The sequence below is a fragment of the Mastigoproctus giganteus genome, chromosome 1 (assembly GCF_048544385.1).
Source record: "Mastigoproctus giganteus isolate SK-2022 chromosome 1, ASM4854438v1, whole genome shotgun sequence".
Taxonomy (NCBI): domain Eukaryota; kingdom Metazoa; phylum Arthropoda; class Arachnida; order Uropygi; family Thelyphonidae; genus Mastigoproctus; species Mastigoproctus giganteus.
The window spans coordinates 55,188,882-55,214,604 of NC_143575.1; the positions used below are offsets into that span (position 1 = coordinate 55,188,882).

The 25,723-nt window shown below is 36.4% G+C and overlaps 1 protein-coding gene across 1 annotated transcript in view; it reads right to left on the reverse strand.

Annotated features, from left to right (window-relative positions):
* LOC150090808 (uncharacterized) overlaps positions 1–25,723 on the reverse strand; it is a 791,939-nt gene that overhangs the window by 146,257 nt on the left and 619,959 nt on the right. The window contains exons 36-38 of the mRNA XM_090372970.1: positions 18,534–18,587; positions 10,937–10,990; positions 4,571–4,678 (exon numbers count right to left, since the gene is read on the reverse strand). Coding sequence (XP_090229096.1) covers positions 4,571–4,678; positions 10,937–10,990; positions 18,534–18,587 — 216 coding nt within the window. The remainder of the gene's footprint in view (positions 1–4,570; positions 4,679–10,936; positions 10,991–18,533; positions 18,588–25,723) is intronic.

Below are 25,723 nucleotides of genomic sequence, written 5' to 3' on the forward strand. Positions count from 1 at the left end.
TTAGACTGCTACAGTCACTGATTGAAGTCAAATTTGTTGTTATTTTTTTTTTAATGAAAACCCCAAACACAAGAGGTATTAAAACCTATAGTACTTAATATGGTGCATGGGCTGACGATTGAGAAGATGAAAAAAAAACTTATTGACATTAGACTTGAATTGTTGTTTCTGTGAGTTTCAAGTTGGACAGTAAAAGAATGTTGCCTGGTTGCGGCAGTTGTTTGGACTGCTTTAGAAAATACAGTGGGAATTATAGAAGCAATTCAGAAGAACAGTGCCCATGGATCTATAGAAAATGCATGCAGCAGAAACAGAATGTCTATGAGACAGAGAGTGAAGAGACTCTGTTAGAGATGAGTCATTAATTAACCAAACTGCTCTCTTTAGAATGGAATCTAGAAGCCTGAGAGAGGTTTGGGGACCCCCCCCCCCCAGATGTGGGAATAATATTCCATGGTTGGGTGGATTTGCAATTTGTACAAAGTGAACAGCTGTTTGGAAGAGAAATAGTGACAAGAGTAAAAGAAAAAATCAGTTTTTAAGATGCAGAGGAAGCAATATTTGTAATGTGCTTATGCAAAGAGAAATTAGAAGTCGGGGTAATCCCCAACAGAGATACATGATCTTGCCTAGGAATCAGAGTTTCATTGAAGATGAGCAGAAGGATCCTTTATGTGAGATGTAAGACAGGACTGAGTTTTAGAAGAACTGAAATCAATTAAGTTATCTTTGTCTCACTAGAGAAATACCTGGAGATCAGCATTTAAGGAATTGGTTATTCAAGAAGTTGAAGCTGTTTCTGCAAAGGCAAGGTTTCTCAAACTGAAGGGTTAAATGCAATGTGCTATTATCAGCAAAACTATGGATAGGATTTCTGGTCAGTGGAAGAAGGCCATTAATATACAAGAGGAAAAGAACTGAACCTTTGGGAACACCAGCATTAGTTGAGAAGTAGAAGACACAGATCCAACCACCATCGCCTGCATGACTCTCTGATGACTGCAGTGAGCAGTCATCAGAGAGAAAACTGGATATCCAATTACAAAACAAATTTGGCAACACCATAAGATAGAAGCCTATTTTAGAAGAACTTTATGCCAAACATGATCAAAAGCTTTTGAAATGTCAAGAACAACAGCTTGAGTTTCATCAAACTTCTTGATTGAATTTATCCAGAGATGGGTCACATAAGCCAGAATATCACCAGTGGATCAACATAGATGGAATCTGTAGTGACAACTGCTGATCAGATGGAAGGTTACTAGATAGTGTAAGAGTTGCCAGTTAATTGATTTCTCCATTACTTTAGAAAGTGCTATGGGACAATGATTGGATGGGAGGAACTGGCTGGATATGAGCAAATTTCCAAGCAGAAGGGAAAATGCCTTTGGAATAAGAAAGTGAAAGGAGTAAGTTCAGGAACACGGGTTTTAAGAACAGGTGGAGAAATACCATCAGCATCTGGAGCTATCTTAGCATCAAGATTGTTCAAAATTCTTCTGACATTCTTTTGACAGAAGATCACAGGGGGCATTGAATGGAGTATACTGGGAATGGTGGGAGGTAGTTTACCAAATCATCAATACATGAGTTGGAAGAAAAATAGAATGCTGGTAGGTCAGCTTTATCTTTGGCTGAAGTGGCAGTAGAACCATCTGGTTTTGACAGAGGTGGGAAGAGAGATGGGCAAAAGTTGTAGCCAATAGCTTTGCAAGTTATCAGAATGCTTGAGTAGCATTTGGACAAGAAGCAAGTTTATTACTCTTAGACTGATTGAAATCTAGTTTGGACTGATTAATAACTGCTTTATAGTTGATGCAATTGAATTTGTCCAGTGAGTGAAAACTGCTGTTGCGATTGAAAGCAAGTCTTGGTGAAAGCAGAAAATGAACCTGTTGATTTGAATACAAGCCAATTACGATATGCAACATTCTTCTCTTGAACAGCCTTAACACATTTATTGGAAAACCAAGGTTTAGATAAAGGACAAAATTTTAAGGTGGTGTGGAATAAAGGATTTCATCCCTACAAGAATAATTTCACTGACACGATCCGAGCAAATGTTGACATCAGAAGATTTGAAACAGTAATCCAGCCAAGAAAAAGAAGAAAAAAAATCTTGCAGATCAGCCCATTTTGCATTCTTGTAATGCCAAACAATGTGAGGTTGAGAATGGCCATGAGAGAAAGGCCTCTTTGAAGCAGAGATCATCACCAAGTTGTGATGATCTCTGCTCCAAAGCAGAGATTTTAAGCCAAAGAAGATCGAAAAGAGGAGATTCCAAATTACTAAGTCTGGCAGGGAATATCAGGACAGACATATATAGAAGTACCACCTTTGAAGTAAAAGGAATCATACAGCGAATAATACGAACAACTGAGATGAGCAGTGGTTGAATCAACCAATAACTGCGATTCTGTCAGAAAAAGTACATGGGATTTGGCAGACTGTATGTAGAAATGGACATCACTGAGATTAGAACTGAGACCATGTATATTTGTGAAATGAGCAAGAAAGCATTTGGGGGGGGGGGGGGGGGTTAGATCTTTTTGCAGATAAGTTTGTTCTGTTATTTTGACAATTCATGGTAAGAAAATGTGAGGGGGGGCGGGACATACTGTATGAAGTAATGAAATTTTTGGATATGGCATACATACACACGGTAAGAATATACACAGTTCCTTGACATAACATGGCCTCGACAATGCCCCCTCTGCATACACATACACACACTACTCAGACTCCCTCAAATCAATATCTGGCAGAGTAGAGGCAGTGAGATTATACACTAGCTGAATAGCTGATCCGGAAGCTTCCTAAATAGTTACCAATAGGTTTGGTCCAGTGGACTATCTAGTGGCCAACCTGTGAACACTGTTTTAGAGCTGTGCCCTCGAAATGTAAGGAAGATTGGATCTCACCATGATGTCCATCATAACTTCAAACGACATCAGTCATACTGCATGATAGAAGAGATGGGAGGGTTCCTGGACCTTTGCTCTGGAGACTAAACATGGGTTTCACCACTTCAAGCCTCCAATAAGCAAAGTGGTGGTATTGCACTGGTTGATGAGTCATCTACGACCTAGTATTGCCTGGTAACACAAAGGGGTGGTTACCTGGGTGGTCACCTCCAGTATGTTAGGTGCAATATTTCAGGGCTTACACATGGGGTTTATACCCAGGGTTACTAACAGTCCCACTATCATGAAGGTGCAAGCAGAGGATTTGGCTATCACAGACTGATGGACGTTGCTGAAATTAAGTCCACTTGACTTGGTTGCCATCCAAATATAGTTTCAAAGTTTTTTAAACTATAAAACACTATTAAGTGTTTTATAGTGAGTAACAAAGCCTATACATGGGAAATGAAAAAAACTTATAAACATTACATTATGTTATTACCACATGTACAATTAGAGTACCTGTGGTAATAACATAATGTAATGTTTACAAGTTTTTTTCATTTCCCATGTATGTGAAATAGTTACTGCAATAAACTGTTCAGAAAATAAATTTATTGCTATAAATTGTTTGCATTGTGATTGTCAATAATATCTCATACAGCCAGAAGACTGTATGTAGTTTCATCAGGGAAATGCAAAAAAAAGTAATGATAAGAAATACATAAAACCTAGTAACAGTCCACTTGGAACAAGGATTGAAGAGCAATATGGAAACAAGGGAAGTGCTTAATCATAGCACAACCCCAAGTATCAGAAATTGTACTAATATATCAATTGTTGATACTCAGTGAAATTCTCTTAATTATTAATTTTGGAGAATGTTAAGCACACATGCCTCAGTCAAAAGTTCTTGATTTACAATGACTGACCTATTCAAATTTCTGATATGTGCAGAATTCTTCAAATATGGCTTCCTTGTTTGCTGATGATGATGTAAAAACTATGTCCAGCTTCTGATTTAGCTGTTATCCTGACTTTAAAATTTTAAATAGCATACTTTAAAGTTTAATTTGTAATGGTTGCTCAATGAATAATATGAATGACTATTTCTGGGTTTTGCCCTTATGTGACCAAAACATAACAAAGCCTATTGACAATGGCTATTAAGCAGGATAATACTCTTATTAGTAATTTTGCCTAGTCTTACAGTAAGAGCAACATTATACAAAAGTTTATTTGACTACCCTGTAATGGAATAGGTAATTTTTTAATTTATTAATATGCTCAGCACAGAGTAAGTTGGGTGGTAAATTTTGCCCAACAATTTTAAACCTTTAAAATTTAAATAAAAATTTTGAACACTATCTGCTCCCTGTTTATATCATACTATTACAAGAAATATTATATTAATTAATGTCTTACTTATAAATGTTATTAACAGAATCAGGTTATTCCCACAGTTTAGAATCAAGTTTAAAAACCATTTGAAATATCATATAATAGCTAATATCAGTAAATGGTAGAATATGAAACTTTTACCCAAATTCAAATAATTTTACAAATTCAAATAATTAAGTAGTGACAAAAATGAAATAAAAAATATCAAAATGTTTATAGTTATATGACATCAACAGAACTACTTTAATGAGAAAAAACCACTTACAGGAGGGCCTTCTCCTCCAGCCTCACCCTTTGGACCAGGAAATCCAGGCAGACCAGGGTTACCAGAAGGTCCTAGTGCACCTACTTTCCCAGTATCTCCTGGAGCACCCTAAAATTGAAGATTTATTCTTTATTATTACATTATTAAAGACATTATAACAGAAAACTTGTGTGTGTGTGTGTGTGTGTGAAGATATGTATATGAAGAGATATCTCTCTAAATCCTCTAAACCAACCAACCAACTCTCTCTTGCTATATATACATATATATATAAATTTGTATTAATATATTTAATAAAGTGTGCATAAATGGATGTGAAAGTTACACAAAGTACCAGTAACCAGAAGGGTGAGGATAGTTGAAAAAGAAGTGTAGTAGATATGTGAAAGGTGAAAGAATGCTAATAGCCTAAAAGCTATGATGAATTAAGAAAATTATGGGCTAAATTACTAAGCCAATAGAAGGTTGGAGAACTGTAGAAAAATTAGTATAGCAAAAATACCAATAAAACAAAAATAAAAATAGACAGTGGTACAGCTGTCATCAGATATGGGTGGAACATATTTAGGTAATGATCGAACATACGTAAAGCAAATGTGCCTGATCTGATGTCAGCTGTAACAAATATTGATACACAATCAGGTATTTCATCAGGGGATTACACCTGACCATGTATCAGTAACTGCGTTTCTATACTTGTCCATAGTAGTAGAAGAAAAGTAATTGGCCAAAAAGCAACAAAAATGAAATCAGCACTTTCTAATACTGTATGGACAAAGTAGTCCCAATGCAGTGTAATTTATTAAAGAAAAAGTTAGAATAAATATGGTTAATATAAATATGTAGAATTTAGTGTAGGATTTAAAGGATGTAATTTTGTGTAGATTGCCATTCAATAGTTCAATAAATAAATTTGGAACAAGCACATGGTATAGGGTGAGGTAAAATAGTTATAAAATAATCTCTTGAGATTCCACTACTTGGTAAGTAATAGCTATACATGTTTTCCGATGCAATTATTTTCTTCAGAAAAATTACTTTGGTCTCTTTACTCACTAAGTTCCTACTGTGAAGTTTTCACTTTTCTCATTCATCCATTGGATTAGTTTTAACAATCATTCATGAAATTAATTATAATTCACTACCCATGTTTAGTCTTTGTTAACTTCTACTAATTTGTTTTAAGGTTGGGTTTATGTTATATGTAAATTTGCATAATTCCTTTGGGTCTTGAATTTTTCAAATATGTGTTAACATATACCTTTGAAAATCCATCTCTGAATTTTCTACTGAAATTGTACAGCCGTCTTCAAATTTTAGTGACTTTGGTCTTTACACTAATCTTTGTATAAATCACTTTACACAATCTTCTAACTACACCACTATTAGGTATAGAGACATCCAATTATTTGATTCCTTGGAATTACTTCATGTTCTTCCATTTTAAGATTGAACTGTTTCATGTCTATAGACTTGTTTCCTGTTCTTTCATAATTGGATTCTTAACTACACCAACATTGGATATAAAGTCAAATAGTTCTTTATACTTGGATTTATTTACTATTTTTTCAACACTGAATTCACACCTGATACTACCTGTGGATTCAACTAGTTTCATATATATGAAATTATTTCCTATTCTTTCATACTGTACCTTTGAAAATCCACCTCTGAAATTTCTACTAAAATTATATAGCTTGCTTTTAGTGACTTGATTTTTATCACTAATCTTTATTAAATAATTACTTTCTATAGTCTCCTAACTACACCACTATTAAGTCTATAGACATCTATTTATTTGTTTCCTTGGAATTATTTCATATACATGGACTTATTTCCTGTTCTTTTATATTTGGATTCTTAACTACACCACCATTGGATCTAAAGTCACCATGTTACTTATATCCATGGAATTATATCACATTCTTTCATCTATAGATTTCAATTAGTTCTTTATCCTTGGATGCATTTTCTTGTTAAATTAGATTTTTTCAAAATTAGATCTTACTATATTTTTGGACTACAGATTATAATTATTAATCTTTCTCTATCTCAAAACTTTTAGTGATTCTTGCTTTCTATACTCTGATATGCTTATGATCATTCCTTTATATAGACAATTCAGCTTAGTACAACATGGCCTCATCATTTGGTCTACTGTATATAAATATCATCTTCATTCTTTTTGCCACTGCCTTGTTCAACACTTTTTATTTATCTCTGAAAGGTAGTGTGTTTATTTCTGTAATTTTGTATGACTTTATCATGGTAAAGTCCTACTATTCCAACCACATTTCTTTTTCCAATGCTAATTTTAAATTATCTCCATACACTTCTGTTCTAAATACGAAAATAGAGGTCTCTATTTTCCCACTATTTTGCATTTCTTTGCAGCTTAGTATTAAGTCCGTTATGCTGCTCTAAATTGCTTCATTATGTAGATATATAACAGAAGATCGCTCATCAGTGAGGACAGGATATTAGAGCTGGAAAAGGAATTATAAAATGTGAATTGGAATAATTTGGCTGAAACAAGAAGAAGAAATGAATTACTTATAAGTTTATCAGGTGGAAATCTGTTGTACACCAATGGAAAGTGAAAGGAGTGAAAGTGGAGTTGGCTTCCTGGTCCATAAAGATATAAAAAACAACATTTTGGAATTTTAAAAGTACATCACCAAGGGTGTCAAGACTACTCAGGATTTCTAAGAGGTATAAGTTGAAGGTTATAATGATTTATGCACCAACATCGAGCCATGATGATGATGAAGAGGTTGAAGAAATGTACACTGAAATTGAGTCTTCTAGATGAGCAGAAAACCCACTACACTATTATTATGGGGAACTTCAATGCTAAGGTTGGAAAGAGACAAAACAGCGCAGAAAGCGGAACTATAGGAAATTTTGGAATTGGTGAAAGAAATGAAAGAGGTGAAAGACTTGTGGAATTTGCAGAATCTCAAGGATAGTCAGTAATGAACACTTTTTTTCAAGAAAAGAGTGAACAGAAAGTGGACATGGAAGAGTCCAAATGGATTAACAACTAATGAAATCGACTTCATCCTCACTAACAGAAGATATATTGTGAATGATGTTACCATCCTGAATAAGGTAAATGTTGGAAGTGATCACAGAATGGTAAGATGTGCACTTGATATAGATGTAGGAAAAGAAAGGAAAAAACTGACTCGAGTAAATAATACAAAGGTTTCTGAGATAACAGAAGAGGAGAAAAAGCAGTATGTGCTGGAACTTAAGAACAAGTTTGAGCTTCTGCAGACTGCTCAGGACCAAGACTTTGACAAAAAATATTACTTCCTGAAAGTGATAAAGCCCAAGAAATCTATAGGGAAAAAGAAATCCAAAGAACAAAAAATTAGTCAAGAAACACTTGTTATGATGAACTGTAGGCAAAAAATGAAGAGTAAGATAAACACTGACTAGGAGAAAATTGAGTATACTGAGTTATGCAAAGCCATTAGAAAGAGACACAGAGAGGACATAAGAAGATTTAACACAAGAAAAGTAGAACAAGCATTAAGGGAAAACAAAGGATTTAAATCAGCAGCCATGAGCAGTAATACAGAAAGACAAATGATACTGAAACTGAAGAATAGTGATGGTGTACTTATAAACAGCAGAGAAGGCATAATTCAAATAGCAGAAGACTACTATAGAGAATTATAAAAGGAGTGAGGGAATGATGCCAGCAGTGGGGAAGATGGATTGCAAATCAGCAACACATACGACATACCCGATATTCTTCCTGATGAGGTAGAACATGCATTGAAGAAAATGAAGCATCAGAAAGCCCAGGGGTAAGATGCAGTTACTGTAGAGTTGTTAAAATTGGGATCGAGAGACATAACACAAAAACTGGCAAGGCTCTTCACAAAGTGCATTAGAAAAGGTGTGATGCCTAAGCAGTGGAATAATGCAATCATAGTTTTGCTGCATAAGAAAGGAGATAAATCAGAAATTGGAAATTATAGACCAATTAGCTTGTTATCTCACATCTACAAGTTGTTCACAAGGGTCATTACTAACAGATTAGAAAGAATACTTGATGAGAATCAACCGAAAGAGAAAGCTGGCTTTAGGACAGGATTCTCAACTATGGATCACCTTCACGTAATATCACAGCTAATGGAGAAAGCAAATGAATATAAAACACCATTATGCCTGGCATTTGTGGATTATGAAAAGGCATTTGACTCCATACAGCATAAGGCAATGTTTCGGGCACTGGAAAGACAAGGCATTGATACCCCATATATTATGATTTTGAATAAAATATATGAGAATGCTACCTCCTTTATTAGAGTAGACAAAGACAGTAGGAAATTTAAAATTGAGAAAGGAGTTCGACAAGGAGACACAATATCTCCAAAGCTGTTTACTGCTGCCCTTGAAGAAGCTTTCAGAAGATTAGACTGGTCGCAGAAAGAAGACAATGTAAATGGAGAGTACCTAAACCATTTACAGATGACATTTTGGTCATAAGCCACGATCCCTGAGAGGGCATAAATTCAAATTGAGGAAAGACAGATGTAGGATAGACATGCGGAAATTTGCCTTTAGCCAGCGGGTGGTTGGTTGGTGGAACAGACTTCCATCCCTTGTGGTGGACGTTGATAGCCTAAATAAGTTTAAGGCTCAGCTGGACAGGTATTTTGAACGAACAGAGGGGTGAAGTGGAAGTGGGTTTTTTTTTTTTTTTTTTTTTGGCTGATGCTGCATAAGCTTGCTTTCTTGCATCAAATGCCTCTACTAATGCTAATGCTAATCCCAAAGAATTAGAGGAAAATCTTAATCAGTTATGCAGAGTTAATAAGGATTTTGGACTAAAGATGAATATGGCTAAAACAAAAGTAATGATAAACAAGTATGCCACAGAAAGGGAAATAATGATTAAAGGAGCAGTAATTGAAAAGGGGAGTCATATACTTATCTGGGACAAGTTATTAGCTGTAATAATGATAAATGGCTGGAAGTCAAGAGAAGAATAAATTTTGGATGGATAGCATTCAGGAAATATAGTCACATACTGAAGAGCAATATCCCAGTTTGTCTGAAACATCAAATAATGAACCAATGTATATTCCCCACCATCACTTATGGAAGTGAAACTTGGGCACTCACCAAAAGAATGGAAGAGAAGCTGAGAACTACACAGCGAAGAATGGAATGAATTATATTGGGAATCAGACTGTTAGATAAGAAGAAAAACACATGGATTAGGCAGCTAACTCAAGTAAAGGACATTCTTATCAAAACTAAAGAACTAAAATGGTCTTGGGCAGGACACATAGCTCGGAGACATGATGACAGGTGGACTAAAAAAATAACAGAATGGTACCCAAGAGGAGCTAGAAGAAAACCTGGAAGACAAAGGCAGAGATGGATAGATGAAATTCACGAGTTTGTGGGTAGTAAATGGATGGCCAGTGCTCAAAACAGAAGGAACTGGAAAGTTGCTGGAGAGGCCTTCATCCTGCAATGGATTGAAAATGGCTAATGATGATGATCCCTTTGTATAAGGCAATAGTCAAGCTACACCTTGAGTACTGCAGGTACTCAAGTACAGGTCTGGAAGCCTCATTTTAGGAAGGATGTAGAGATGCTGGAACAAGTACAGAGAATGGCAACAAGATTGGTGAGGGGGAACAAAGGGTTGCTCTTACCAAGAAAGGCTTGAGTTCTGCAAATTACAGTGTCTGAAGACTAGACACCTGCAAGGTGATCTGATTGAGGTGTATAAGGCCTTGAATAATTTGAGCAAGCTCAATGTTAATGGAATCCTTCCTCTAACTCAGATTACACACCTGAGGGGGCAATATTCAAACTGAGGAAAGACAGTTGTGGAATAGATGTGCAGAAAATTTCCTTTACCCAGCAGGTGATTGATTGCTGGAACAATCTTCCATTGGTTGTTGTGGAAGTTGAAAGCTTAAATAAATTCAGGGAAAAACTGGACAAAAGTTTGGAGAAAATGGGTATGGCAAAAAGGGAATTTTTTTGGCTGATGCTGTGTAAGCTTGCTTTCTTGCATCATATGCCTCTACTACTGCTAATGCCTGCAGATACATAAATATTGACCTTGTAACCATGGAACAAAACAATGTGTCCCACAAGTTAACTTCACATAATAGTCCTCTGAATTTTGGAGGACTTTCTATATATATTATTCTGTATACCTTTATCAGCATAATGGGCTTGTGCATTTTTTGTGGCAATGTATGGGCTCAACTCGCAATGTGTACAGAAGAATCCATGTACATTGCTCCCAGGACCATAGCAGCCCCTTGAATGAAAATATCCAATTCTGATATTAAATCAAGAAGAAATAGTCTGTGCTCTGCTTACCTTAATACCTGGAATACCAGGTGTACCAGAAGGACCAGCATTACCAGAAGGACCCTATAAAAATAAATGAAGTAATAATGAATGCAGGCATTTAGATATCTACTATGAATATCTATTAGCTGAATTTTAATCTAAAAATTTGAACTACTCAATTTTATATAAAAAAATTATACATTTCATACAAATTAAATTAATTAATATTTTTATAGTAATAATATTTTTATAATAACAAATTAATATTTTTTTAGAAAAAAGCCATTAGAATCTTTAATGCCATAAAATAATGTCTTTCAATAAATGATGCAAGAGGGAGAGAGATCTATACAATTTATTAATGTACTAGTTATTTTTAATTTGTATGTATTAATGTATTAATTATTTTTAATTTCTGTCATTATTTGACCTTCATTTTTTATTTCAGCCGAATTTTCCCTTTAATGCCTTCATTTATTTTTGCATTCGCAAGATCATTCTCACTTACTCTCAGAGTTCATTATAGAGTTCATCCAATTACATCCAGCAAGTTCATGTATCATCAAATTTACAGACTTCCTGCTTTGATTACCTAAATAGCATTTATTAACTTTACTATGCAATATATTTTTTTTGTCTCCTAAACTGTCATTCTGTCTTCTCCCACCAATATTGATAATACATTTTCTCCTCCTAGGTTCACAAACAAGACCAACCCTTGAAATATGACAACATAGCTTACAGGTCAGCACATATTCATCAGTTCAGAATTACTGTATTCTGGTGAATAAGTTGATCTCTAGTTTTTGCCTTGAAAATTCATGCTTAGTTATACCAGTGATCACAGAATTATAACCCTGTCTAATACTGTGTTGAGCCATGAGTCTCATGGATAACAGCAGCTATTTGCCTATGCTTGACTCCATTATATGCCTGAAGACGTCCATAGGGATCTGCAGCCATGCTGCCTGCCAGGCTTTCCACAGTGTCAGAATGCATGACTGGTACATGTCTATATGCCTCAATTCCTGTTCCAAAACATCCCACAGGTGTTCAGTTTGATTGAGTAGCTGGAAAAATTTGGAGGCCAATCAAGATAGGTGTTCCAAAACATCCCACAGGTGCTGCAATTGGATTGAGTAGTTGGGCAAATTTGGAGGCCAATCAAGGTGGGTGATATCTTTACTGTGTTCCTTGAACCACTTATGCCCAATGACATGGTGCATTATAATCTTGGAAGATCCTGCTTCTGTCCAGGAAAAAATGTAACACTGCAGAGTGCACATGGTCTCCTAAAAGCTGCCAGTAGACCTCGCCAGTGAAACGCTGGTCCATATACACCAGGGGTCCCTGTTCTTGCTAGCAAAACATGCCCCATATTAAGTGACTACTGCCATCTGCCTGGATACTGAGCACCATGCACGATGGATTCGTGGACTTGTGTTGCTTGCACCCCACACACACTCAAGGGCATTTGTTGGCATGTTGTACCAGATATTTGGACTTATCCAACCAGCACACTCATTTCAAGTCCTCCAGCATCCAACCAGCACACTCATTTCCAGTCCTCCAGCATCTAGCCAGTGTGTTGTTGACACCATAGCATTCACCATCAACAATAATCAGCAGTGAGGAGAGGGTGCCTCTTGGCTCAACTGCTATGGAATCCTATACATCTGAGTGTGTGGGGCATCAGCATTTGAAATATTGTTCTTGCATCCCCCGTATTGTATTGCAATGCCAACTGTCACGTAGTGACGTGCTGTTCAGCTTGTAAAGCATGCTGTTCTCTTTGCTCACCACAAACATCCACCTTGCGTATTCTTTCACAGTTCTGTCAGCAAGAGGTGATTTGGCCCATTCGACACCATTCTTTATATACTTAACCACAGTGAGTCATGGCGTTTCCAATATGGAAGTGCCGGATGCACCAGTTCCCACAATCATGCCCTTTTGAAACTGTGATATATTTAATACATCTCATACCTGCTATTTTATCATCTTGACTTGCACAACCAAATGCAAATTACCACTACTCTAGTGTACAAAGCTGTAATGGGGAGGCCATAATTCAGTGATCACTGAGTATATATTCATCTTTTGCACATCAAATAATATTGAATTACAATAAAATCTGCATTAAGAACTGTCTATGTTTTAATCCATTTATTTACACTCTTTTTTCTTTTAAAAGTTTATGTTGTGACATTTTAATACACTGCACAGTAAACTATAAAGAGAGTGGTAAGATATTCCTATAGTAAGCCTTTATATAGCAAGTCACAGAACTAAATCTAGAGGCACAAATGACAACGTGGCATTGCACTTACTGATGCTATATGTGTACATGGGAGGTTTTGATGTAACCAAGCCATTCTCTAAAACAATGCCTTGATATGGAAGTAAGCTAGCTATTAGAAATTAACAATTTCAAAAAGCAAATCCAGAAACATACTCCTGATGAATTCTATGAACTGCTTTCTTCTGATGAGGAATAACAAATTCTTGGCTTTTAAATGGTGAATAACAGTGTATATTTGTGTAAAAATATATATGGGTATTAATTCATATCTTTTTAACCTTAAAAAAAGTGCCTTCAATTCAACTTTAAGATTTTATACTCAGTATATAAGTCAACTTTAAAACTTTAGATAATTTTTAAGTGTTTAAAGGTCAATTTATATGCTGTAATATATGATAAGAGGTAATTTGACATCACCCACAGCTTCAAAGAAATGATGACCATTACTGCTGCCAGTTCTTCAGCATACCAACCTACAATGTCAACTTCAGCCATGTAGTGCACTTGAGAACCTTACATGTGATCACCAAAAGTTTTTTATGTTACTCTGATGTCTGATCAATAAGGAAGATTTTGAACAACATCAAAATCACAAGTTAGGCAATGTGCACATCACATTATATTTCAGGTGCACTTGATTATCAAATACAGGTAGTTCTCGACTTTATGAGTTAATTCGTTCCTAGCGCATGCTCGTAAAGCAAGAATTTATTTGCAATAGACATAATGTTAAAAAATAGGGGTTACATTATCAACAACAAAATTAGTTAGCTAATTAGTTTATGTTTAAATAATGATTGATTTATCTAAAGAAATGAAAATGTAGCCCATAAATTCAAGCAAATTACAATAATAGAGAAATTATTTATGACTTACAAATGTTAAAGAATGTTTATTCTTCATCATCAACAACATCGACTAAATGCACACTTGTTGATCACTCATTATTGGCTCGGCACTCATTGGTTTGTTGCACAAGGAGTCGTCTTCTTCAGAAATGCTTCAAGAGGCATTTATTTCCAAGATAATCTTCTCTTTTATTTATAAATTTCAATAGCATGCACAAGCATTTTTTAACAGAATGCACAAATTGCAACTAACACAATTTGCGCGGCATAACAAGTTTACGAAGCTTAAAAAAAACAGGAATGAAGAGAAGATTCTGAAAATTTATTTATGTTTTTTTATACGATTGAAGATTTCAGTAAAGGGCAAACACATTTCACCATAATAACATAAAAACCCACACAATTCCAGCTACTGGTATTTTCACAAATGCAATAACATTGAGTTTACTACCCATTTATAATTGCTTGCAGTAACAGAAAAGCCCAATAAACTGGAAAGTGCAAATTGTTTTTATTTGTTTTATGGTCGTGACTTCCAGAAATGTGCCTTAGAAAAATATCACAAAGCCTTTCAAAATTAGTTCTTATAACATATGATAATGATGAAAGTGTGGTCCATTTAATGATTTGAATTGGTAATTAATACAATTTACACTATAAAAACGACCTTTTAGGGAGTTTCGTGATGCGACGGTAACGGATTAATATCATCTGTCTAAGAACTAGGAAGAAATTTTCTCTGTCTAATATGTCTATATCATTTCAACTGAAATTTTAAAGCCATCAACAATATTAATTCTCTTCCCATTTCATATATCATTTCAACTGAAATTTTAAAGCCATCAACAATATTAATTCTCTTCCCATTGTCTTCAACTTTTAAGTTGCTTTAAGATTGTACATAATTTGAATGTGGTAAGTGGAATAGTTTCAAGACTTGGAGTTGCTAGCAATCTGCATTGCATTAACTCTGCATATATAACATACTGAACCTACAACACAATGAGTTGCCCTGATATTGCACTACCTTGAATAAGCAATGTTTTGCCAGTAGAGAAGACTAATGTTACTTATTCTTGGCAGATACCACCACTCAGATGGCACCATTTTGAAGCTTCCTGGCCTCTCTTGAGTGGGTGGGTGGGTAGGTACTCTGGTGATACAATGAGTGATGCCATATGGTGTGCAACAATAAAGACTAAAAAAGGAGTTTAGGGCTGAACGCCTCAGACTATGGGAAATTTACTAATTGAACAACTTAGTGCATAGCATCATTTTAGGTCATAGTAAATCACCAAAGTAGGTGAAATGGCATAATTTTTGCTACATCTCATATTGTGAATGCCTTCAAATGAGTTGCCCTGAGATTGCATTACCTTGAACAAGCAACGCTTCACCAGTCGAATAGACTAATGCTACTTATTCTTAGTGGATACCACCATGCAGACAGCACCGTTTTGATGCTTGCTGGCCTCTCATCATAGATTCCCATAGTATGAGGCTTTTAGTCCTAAATACCTTTTTAGTCTTTACTGTTGCACACCATTTGGCATCTCTCATATTGTCGAATTATACTTCATAACTGGGCTGTCATTCATTGTATTACCAGGTACCTACCCACTCACCAATGAGAGGCCAACAAGCTTCGAAAAGGTGTCATCTGGGGAAGCCTGATGGTATCCTTTGTTACCGAGAATAGGTAACAACAGTCTCCCCTACTGGGGAAGCATTGTTCAGCAGTATTTATTCTTCTTCCTCTCCTGCTGCCACTTTCTTCCACTTTTTTTGCTTTTCTATGTCTAATAGAGACAGAGATGTGGATAAGAGTGTTTATTATCCCATATATATTTACAAACAGTGCCATCTAGATGGTGATATCCACCGAGAATATTATCTTCTCTACTGGTGAAGTGTTGCTTATTTGAGGTTGTGCAATATCAAGGAAACTCATTATGAAGGTATTGACAATATGAGATGTAACAAAAACGATGCTATTTCACCTACTTTGGTGACGTACTACAAACTAAAATGATGCTGTGCACTAATTTGTTCGATTAGTAAATTTCCCGTAGTATGAGGCTTTTAACACTAAATCCCTTTTTAGTCTTTATGTCATACAATTTGTTTATTAAAAGAAGCTTATAATAGTTACATCTTTATGAAAAAGGACTGCAATACTTAAGCTTTGTTATTACTTTGTGGTATCAAATGGGGATTGAAAAGGGAGATAAGGTTCATTTGTGTTTGCTATTTAAACGAAAATAAAATGCTATACCAGAAGAATATTATCAGAGGCAGACTGGCCATAAGACTTACCGGGGGAACCTCAGTGTACTTTTTTTTTTTTTTTTTGTAGTTATTGGCGCATCGGCTTCTGTGGCCATAATGCACCTCCCAAGGTTTTTGCACCTGAGGCGGGATTCGAACCCGTGACCTTTGGGTTGCCAGGTAGGCACTTTGCCCACCTGGCTAGCCCGGTCGGCAAACCTCAGTGAGCCAGAAGCCAATGGAGGCCGGCGTGATTTTGGCCATAAACACTAGTATGATGCTGCTACAAGTTTTCCCCTAAGAATTTTGGACCCAGTCTGTTTCTGAATATCATCCTTTCTAAAAGAGTCCAGTATGTCTTTTGGTTCATTGCTACCTTCTCCCAATCACCCAATAAACATAAAGATGAGTTGGGAACAAGTACTTCGGCGAAGGTAAAGAAAGCCCACACGAGAAGCACGCAAAAGTTCGATAAATTTACCGGTAAAAGTACTTTGCCATAATGGCATTTGTATTGTTTCTCACTCAGTAAACATACAGTGGGTGTTATCAGTAGGGAGTAGAAATTGAATCCCATGGGAGATTGAAACCCTCCCAAAGTGGAGGGGGTAACCTGATCTTTTTTCTTTAGAATCACTGGTGGACTAGGGGATAAATTGTTCATTAAGAAAAAAAAAAAAAGGCAAGGGTAAAGGAAGCCTTCACGAGAAGCATGGCAAACTTCAAAAATGTTTACCAGTGAAACTATGTTACGAACATTTTTTACAATGCCAGAACTTCCAATATAACTCTGTTCGTGATTCAATTAGTGATTCTAAAGAAAAAAGGTCAGGTTACTCCCCTCCACTTCGGGAGGGTTTCAAGCTCAAGTGGGATTCAACTGCTACTCCAGACCGATAACACTCACCATCTGTTTACAGAGTGAGCAACAATACAAATGCCGTTACGGCAAAGTACTTTTACTGGTAAATTTCATCGAACTTTTGCATGCTTCTCATGTGGGCTTTCTTTATCTTAGCCAGGACTTCTACCACAGAATAACTGCCATCAACAGACAAAGTGTCACACAGCAATTACTTCTCCTACCCACCCACCCTGCCACATTGAGGGAGAACTTCAAACTGTCAATGTGTGCAAACAGATATTCATTTTAAAAGGCTGAAAATGAAATTTGGGCAATTAATATGCTTAAAGTGAGATACCCTGGCATGTTGGCAGTTGATGGGCTACTGTGTGATAGCAGGAATGACATGACAAAAGTTGATCCCCAACAAATAATAAAATTTATTATCTTTGTTTCATGAAAATAAAAAAGAAATTTATCTTTTGCATTTGGTGGTGAAAAAAAGATAAATACAGACATATTCTTTCCATAGCTAATACAGACAGTTTACACGTTTGCTACTGGTAAAATTATATAAGTTCATCACTCTCACCTAGCAATCCTATGGAGAGAGTGGGGAAAGAGGACATCTTGAAATATGAAAATTAACCCACACTGAAATGAAATTGCTTACAATAAAAATGCTTGTTTTCAATATGAATATGCAATGACTTTAGATCACTGCATATTCATATTAAAAATTAGAAAAAACTATGTAAATTTTATTTCAGACTATATCAAAGTGTTAAAAGACATCACACTTGCATTATATCAAGGTTGCACTGCAAGTATTAATACCTATAGAAATATAAGCTGTAAAAAGTACATTTTATACCCACACCGTAATGAAATTCTAGTATATTTTAATAACATATACAGTTTTTATACTGTTTCTACACTTTTTAGATAAAATAAATCTTAATGTAACATTTTTAATTATTTATCTGGCATGTATTCTAATTTCTTTTGCTAAAGACTCTGGTCCCAAGCTTTTTGGATAAGGGGTTTGGTCCTGTAATTATTTTTCTAACAGTTGCATGATCAATTGAAAGTATTTCTGGGTGATTTTCATTAAATTCGGTTGCAATTAATTGACTTGAAGTGCCTTACTTTCCACATATTAAAATTGCCCCATTCTTTCAACTTTTTTTCTTAATTTAGAAGCATTACCTACCTAATTAGAAAGAAAGTTAAAATTTATATTATTGTACTCTAAATTACATTATCATTAAAGTACAGAGTGAATTTCTTTAGGCATGCACCTTATGTGTTATGCAGTTTATATTAGAAATTAAACCGAAAAGAAGTATCTAAGTTACTTACTGGTGGGCCAGGTTCACCAGGCCTTCCTGGAGCACCAGGAAATCCAGCATCACCCTGTACAAAAAAATTAAAATAAAAATAATATGAAATAAATAAATAAAAGTAATGACAACATAAGGTTCCTACATTTTTAAATTTAACCCCATAAGCTAAAATATAAAATAAAATGAAAATATTCTAAATATAAACAATTTTAGACTTTATAAATCATAATTAAGAGTGTATATTTTACACTCTGCATTAGAAATAGGGTATATACAATTAAAATGATAATAATAAAAATAATCTTTAATAAATCCAAGTTTAGTAACTGGAATATGAACCTTTACACATGAGAAAATAACAAAAAACTTTTACACATGAGGAAAGGAAAGAAATTAATAACAGAGTTTTTACAGAAAGCACAATTCGTGGTTTGAATTGAACACATTTTTTTCTAAATGAATCTGTTGTTGTTATTTGGTTTTTAGGAGCATTAGCAACTAAGGCCTTATTGCTCCGGGGATATGCGGTGGTCATTCCCTGACCTTTCCGCGTCCTCCGTATTTGGTGGTCACGGGCTCGAACCTCGGTCTAATCAAGAAGCGAAGAAGCGTGTGCTACGCACTACTGCTCCTGCCCACCTGGCTACGGAGGCGCCTAAATGAATCTGTCTATTCTTGGATATGTCCATGGCAACATTGTTGAATACTAATACTCAAAAATAAATTTGAATATTAAAGCTTTGTTTGTGGGCTTTATGGTGCAAGGGCAATATGGCCATAATGTGCCTAACTATGTTCAAGTTCAATGCACTGTTTTTATCAATATGAATTGTGGTTGAAGTTTATAGTGCATTATAGAGTTGTATCCATTCGAGGAAAGTACAAATATTTTGTCCAAGTATAGTGTACTACTGGGAGATGAGCAATACTCAAGAGTGTTCGTTGCTGAAAATGAGGCAAAGAGAGTTTGTTGTTCACTGTTGTAAATGGGGCAGTCAACAAGTATATGCATGACAGTAAGATGGGTGCTGCAGTTTGCACACTGTGGTGGGTCAGTAGCTGTAAGCTGATAAGGATGTGACAGGTGTGTGTGTGGCTTATCCGTAATCAGGCTAATACAACTTCTTCGTGTTGGTTCTCACATATACTGGATTTCCGTGGTTTGAGATTTTTATTTTTTTTTATACTGAAAAGCTTGTTATTGGGTTGACTCTGCCAGATGTGTTGCCATTGTTCAAGACATCTTGTAGTCAAATGCAGGTGTAGTAAAGGATTGGTCTATGGGACTGGTAGTAGTTTTTTTGGCAGCTAGGTTAGCACATTCATTTCCAGCAATTCCAGCAGGATGAGGGATTCAAAAAAAGACAAGTTGTTGTTTCTGCTAATTTAACTTAGTCAGACTATTCCAGATCTGTCTAAGTAAGGGGGTTATCATTCTATGCAACAGAACATAGTGTTCTGTTGTATAGCTTGAATAGCACTAATGGAGTCTGTGTATATATATATATATATATATATATATTAAAGTATCTGAGCACCTTATGGTACAGTTTTCTCATTTGATAATGGGTATGGATTAGTCTTTCACTGAATATTTGAATTGATAAGTGGCAAAATAATACACTTTTCTAATAATTTAAGCCAAATGAAAGAGCTTGAGATGGGTAAAAAATCTCATGGAATGACTACTGTGTTTGTTTTAGACATAGGACCACCCTGCCACCCTGTACTCCAGCCAAGAATAAAGAATCTAGATTTCTGAAATGTTCACTGACGACGACTACAAAGTTGGCAATGCAAACAGTAACTGCTAATTTTTCTGGCATAACTTTGAAACTGGATTGCCCTCAGGCTAGAGCAGTTAGGTAATTGATTTATAATTATGATCAGTTCTTTCTTGGTTGTTGTTGTTATTTGGTTTTTAGGAGCATTAACAACTAAGGCCATATTGCTCCGGGGATATGCGGTGGTCATTCCCTGACCTTTCTGCATCCTCCGTATTTGGTGGTCATGGGCTTGAACCCCGGTCTAATCAAGAAGCATGTGCTATGCACTGCTGCTACTGCCCACCAAGGCGCCGTTCTTTTTTGGAGAACATCTGCATAGTCCATTGGGTGTGGTGTGAACAGGAGGAGGAGAGAAACTGAAAAGATTCTTTTTTACTTAATTAGCATTTCTGTCTATACAGGAACAGAGTACATTCTGCTTCAGCTGCTGAAAGATTTTCCCCTTTCTAGAGGAAAATCTTTAAGGGCACAAAAGGTGATACTGTTGTTAATGTTGGTACTAATAATATTAAGAGTAGGAAAGCTGAAGATTTACTTAACAAGTATTGAGTATTGAGCAATGTTGGAAAATAGTTGTAAGTTAAAGGATTAAATTGGAAATTTTCTGCAATTCTGCTAGGATGCAATAGGAAGAAGTACGTGATGAGAGCCTTTCAATCAATTTGGAGAGATTGTGTAAGGCTTATAGGGTAGAAGTTTTCTCAGCATAATCTGTGCTTCTTAACAGGAGAGACTTAACAGTGCAAACAGGATTCTACAGAAATGGGATGCACTTAAATAGAAATGATGTAAGAATATTCGCTGATGCTGTCAAGATGTTAGGTCGGTCAGAAAACTGCTAACTTGGAGGGATACTCAAACTACCAGATTAACTAGAGCTGCAGGCAGAGGTGAAAGCAATTCTTACACTACTTCAATTGGAATATGTGGCAGCCAGGAAAGCAAGGTATCAGTTTGACTTCTGTTCCAGGGAAAGTAATGGGGTTACTAGTTAAAGAAGTAATGCCTGACTATATAACAAGAATGTAGATATACTGCAATCACAGCATGGATTTGTTAAGTGGTAATCCTGTGTCTGACCAATCTGAGTGGATACTATGAATAATAAGATCTAGAAAAATTAGAGAGATGGGATGAGAAGTGGAAATCAAAGTTAAACATTGACGAATGCAAGGTAATGCATATGGGTAGCAGTAATCCCAGAATAACATACGAACTGTGTAGTACCACACTCAAGGGAGTAGAAAACAAAAAACACCTGAGGGTAACTGCCATTCAAACATGAAGTTCTTTGAGCAGTGCAAACAGGTTGCTACAGCTCATGGAGTTTTGTCATTGATATACAAGAATTTTACTAGCAAGAATAAGGAAGTAATTCATCTGCTGCATAAGGTAATGGTAAGGCCACACCTTGAGTACTATATTCAGGTCTGGAAGTTTCATTTTTGGAAGGATTGTTGGAATAGGAGCATATAAAAACAAGAATAGTGAGGAGGGGGGGGGGAAATGAGTACTCTTACTAAGACTTCAATTCTGCAAATTCCAGCATCTGGAAACTTGGTATATGTGAGATCTGATTAAGAAGTTTAAGGCTTTGAATGGATGAAGTAAGTCAAACATTAATGGCATCCCTACTCTTACTCAGTCAATACTCAAATAAGGAGGCATAAATTTAAATTGAGGAAAGATGGTTGCACGATAGATAAGCATAATTTTGCTTTCAACTAGACAGTACTTTACTGTTGGAACACTTCCATTTGGCATTGTGAAAGTAAGTAGGTTGAATAAATTTAAGGAGGAATAAATAATTTATTTATTATTTTTTTTTTAATTTTTGGCTGATGCTATATAAACTTGCCTCCCCATATTAGCTACCAATACTAATACTAAGTATGATTCATTCTTTGCATTTTAGAAAGAAAAGCAGAATGCAGACATGTGCATATTATCAAGTAAAAAAAATAATAAATAAAATTATAAAAGAAATCATAAATTTTATAGAAAATTTGAAAAAGTTAGGTATAGTCTCAATGACTAAATGACTGATTTGAAAGTTGTATTATCATATAGTTCCAGTCCTAAAGATTAACAGGCCATGTGAAGTTACTGTAGACCAAATACTATTGGAATTACTTAACAAGTACAGGTCACTGTTGAAAAAAAGCCGTGAAGTAGGGTTGAATTTGAAAGTGTCTGCAATTCTGCCCAGACACAATAGGAGGGAGTATATGATGAGAGCCTTGTCGATCAATTTGGCCCTGGAAAGGTTGTGCAAGGCTCACGGGGTAGAATTTTTTTCAGCCAGGACTGTACTTGTTAACAGGAGAGATTGCTTCTACAGGGATGGGATACACTTAAATAGAAAGGGTGCAAGAATATTTGCTGATGCTATCGAGGCAGTGTTAGGTGGGTCGGAAAACTGCTAGCTTGGGGGGGAGACAAAGACTAATAGATTAACTGTAGCCATTGGCAGAGGTGAAAGAGATTCTTGCACTGCTTCTATTGGAATGAGCAGAAGCCTGAAAAACAAGATGCAGGATATTTCAGAGACTGCTGGAAGTCATTGCGGTACAAGTAAACACATGGGTTGTGTTAGGGTAGCTAAGAATAGAAACAGGTGCATGTATACTTGCGTGTACACCAATGCTAGGAGTTTAGTAAATAAATTTGATGAATTTGAGGTATTGCTCAAAACATCAAAGGCAGATATTGTTGGGATATCAGAGACGTGGCATCACACAGATATAAGGAATGCAGAACTGGAATTTGGGGAGTACAACGTCTACAGAAAGGATAGACAGGATAGGAAGGGAGGAGGGGTTATGCTATTAGTTAAGAAACACATAAAATCCAAGGAAGTGAAGCCAGTCGACATCGATGGACAGGGCAGTGTCGAGTCAGTTTGGTGTGACATAAGCATAGGTAAATCAAAATTGAGAGTAGGAGTGTGCTATAGGCCTAATGACTCTGATGAGTATAATAAGATACTGTACAGGGAAATAGAATGGGCCAGTAAATCAGAGAGTCTTATAATGGGAGATTTTAATTTCCCAGATATTGACTGGAATTTGGGGGCTGGTCACTCACACACTAGCAAGGCTTTTGTGGATTTATTGGATGATTGTTTTCTACACCAGCATGTTCGGGAGGCAACTAGAGGGAGTAATACTCTTGATCTGATTATCAGTAGTGATTCTTCATGCATTAAGAATCTACAGATAAAGGAACCACTAGGTGGCAGTGATCACAGTGTGCTGAAGTGGGATTTACTCAAGGAGGTAACTACCATCAGAGGTAAAGGGAAGGGTTTTTGCTTTCGTAAAGGCGACTATGATGGTCTGAGACAGTATTTAAATTCTATACAGTGGGACCAACTGTTGATCTTACTAACAGCAAATTCAAAATGGGAAGCATTCAAGGAACTAATCTTGGAAGCTACCAGGCTTTACATACCAACCAAGAAATATTGTTCAAGGTTCAGGCCTAAATGGTTGTCAGATGAACTAATGAGACATATGGCAGAGAAGAAAAATGCATGGGATACATATAAATTAATGGGTGACATGGAAGCCTATGATAGATATAAGTTGGTCTGTAACCAAGTCACAAAGGAGATTAGGCAGGCAAAGGCAGATTATGAGAAATCCTTGGCAAAGGATGCAAAGAAAAACAGAAAAGAGTTCTTTACCTATTTAAACTCAAGAAGGAAAGGGATGAATCAGATTGGTCCACTGGATGTTGATGGTTCAACAGTTGAGGATCCTGCTCAGGTGGTTAACAATCTAAACAAGTATTTTGCATCTACATTCACACATGAGGAGTTATTCAGGAAGGGGAATGTCGTAGGTGAAGTAAACATTGGCAGTGAGCTAGATGATTTTCTAATAACTGAGAGGAAAGTGGAGGAGAAATTGTTGAGGATAAACATAAAAAAGGCACCCGGGGTGGATGGGATCTATCCAGTTATATTAAAGGAGGCAGCAGAGGAAGTAAGCAAACCCCTAGCCATAATTATGAGAGCTTCTTTGAACTCAGGAGAGGTACCCATAGACTGGAGATGTGCAAACGTAACCCCAATTCACAAGGAAGGATCAAAGGCTGACACAAGTAATTATAGACCTGTTAGTTTCACTCCGGTTCCAGGAAAATTAATGGAAGCACTGGTTAAAGAAGCACTGCAGGATCATCTAGAGAAGAATTCAGTTATAGCTCAGACACAGCATGGTTTTGTTAAGGGCAGGTCTTGTCTAACCAATGTGATTGGATACTATGATGTAGTCACAAAAGAACTGGATGCAGGGAATATCTTTGATATTATATATTTGGATCTTAGAAAGGCTTTTGATACTGTGGCGCATGGAAGACTGCTGCACAAATTGGAGCAGTGTGGCATTGGGGGCAAACTGCTGCTATGGATAAAGGGATGGTTGAGTGGCAGAAAACAGAGAGTGGTAATCAATGGACACTGCTCAACATGGACTAATGTTATTAGTGGAGTTCCTCAGGGTTCAGTGTTGGGTCCATTGTTGTTTTCTGTATTTATAAATAATACTGATGATGGTATATCAAGCTTAATGTCCAAGTTTGCAGACGATACAAAGGTTGGCGGGGTTGTTAAGGACACTACTGATGCTATGCTGCTGCAACAGGATCTGGAAAGGTTGAGCAGATGGGCTGAGAGGTGGCAAATGAAGTTTAACATTGACAAATGTAAAGTACCACATATGGGAAACAGTAACCCCAGATCAACGTGTCAACTCTGTGGTACTAAGCCGACAGTGGTCAAGAATGAAAAGGACCTGGGGGTAATTGTGCAGGCAGATATGAAGTTCTCTGAGCAGTGCAGATGAGCTGCAAGAGTAGCACATGGTGTCTTGTCAATGATATACAGGAATTTTTCTAGCAGGGATAGGGATGTGATTATTCCCTTGTATAAGGCATTGGTCAGGCCACACCTTGAGTACTGTATACAGGTCTGGAGGCCTCATTTCAAGAAGGATGTAGAGCTGCTGGAACGAGTACAGAGCAGGGCAACAAGATTAGTGAATGGAAGAAAGGGTTGCTCTTACGAAGAAAGGTTTAACTTTTGCAAATTACAGAGTCTGAAGACTAGGCATCGGCGAGGTGATCTGATAGAGGTGTATAAGGCTTTGAATGGCTTGAGCATGCTCAATGCCGATGGGATTCCACCTCTTGCTCAGAATAATCACCTGAGAGGGCATAAATTCAAATCGAGGAAGGACGGATGTCAGATAGATGTGCGGAAAATTGCTTTTAGCCAGCGGGCAGTTGGTTTATGGAATAGACTTCCATCACTTGTTGTTGAAGTTGATATCCTAAACAAATTTAAGGCTCAGCTGGACAGGTATTTCGAACGAACGGAGGGGTGAAATGGGAGTAGTGGTTGTGTTTTTTTTTT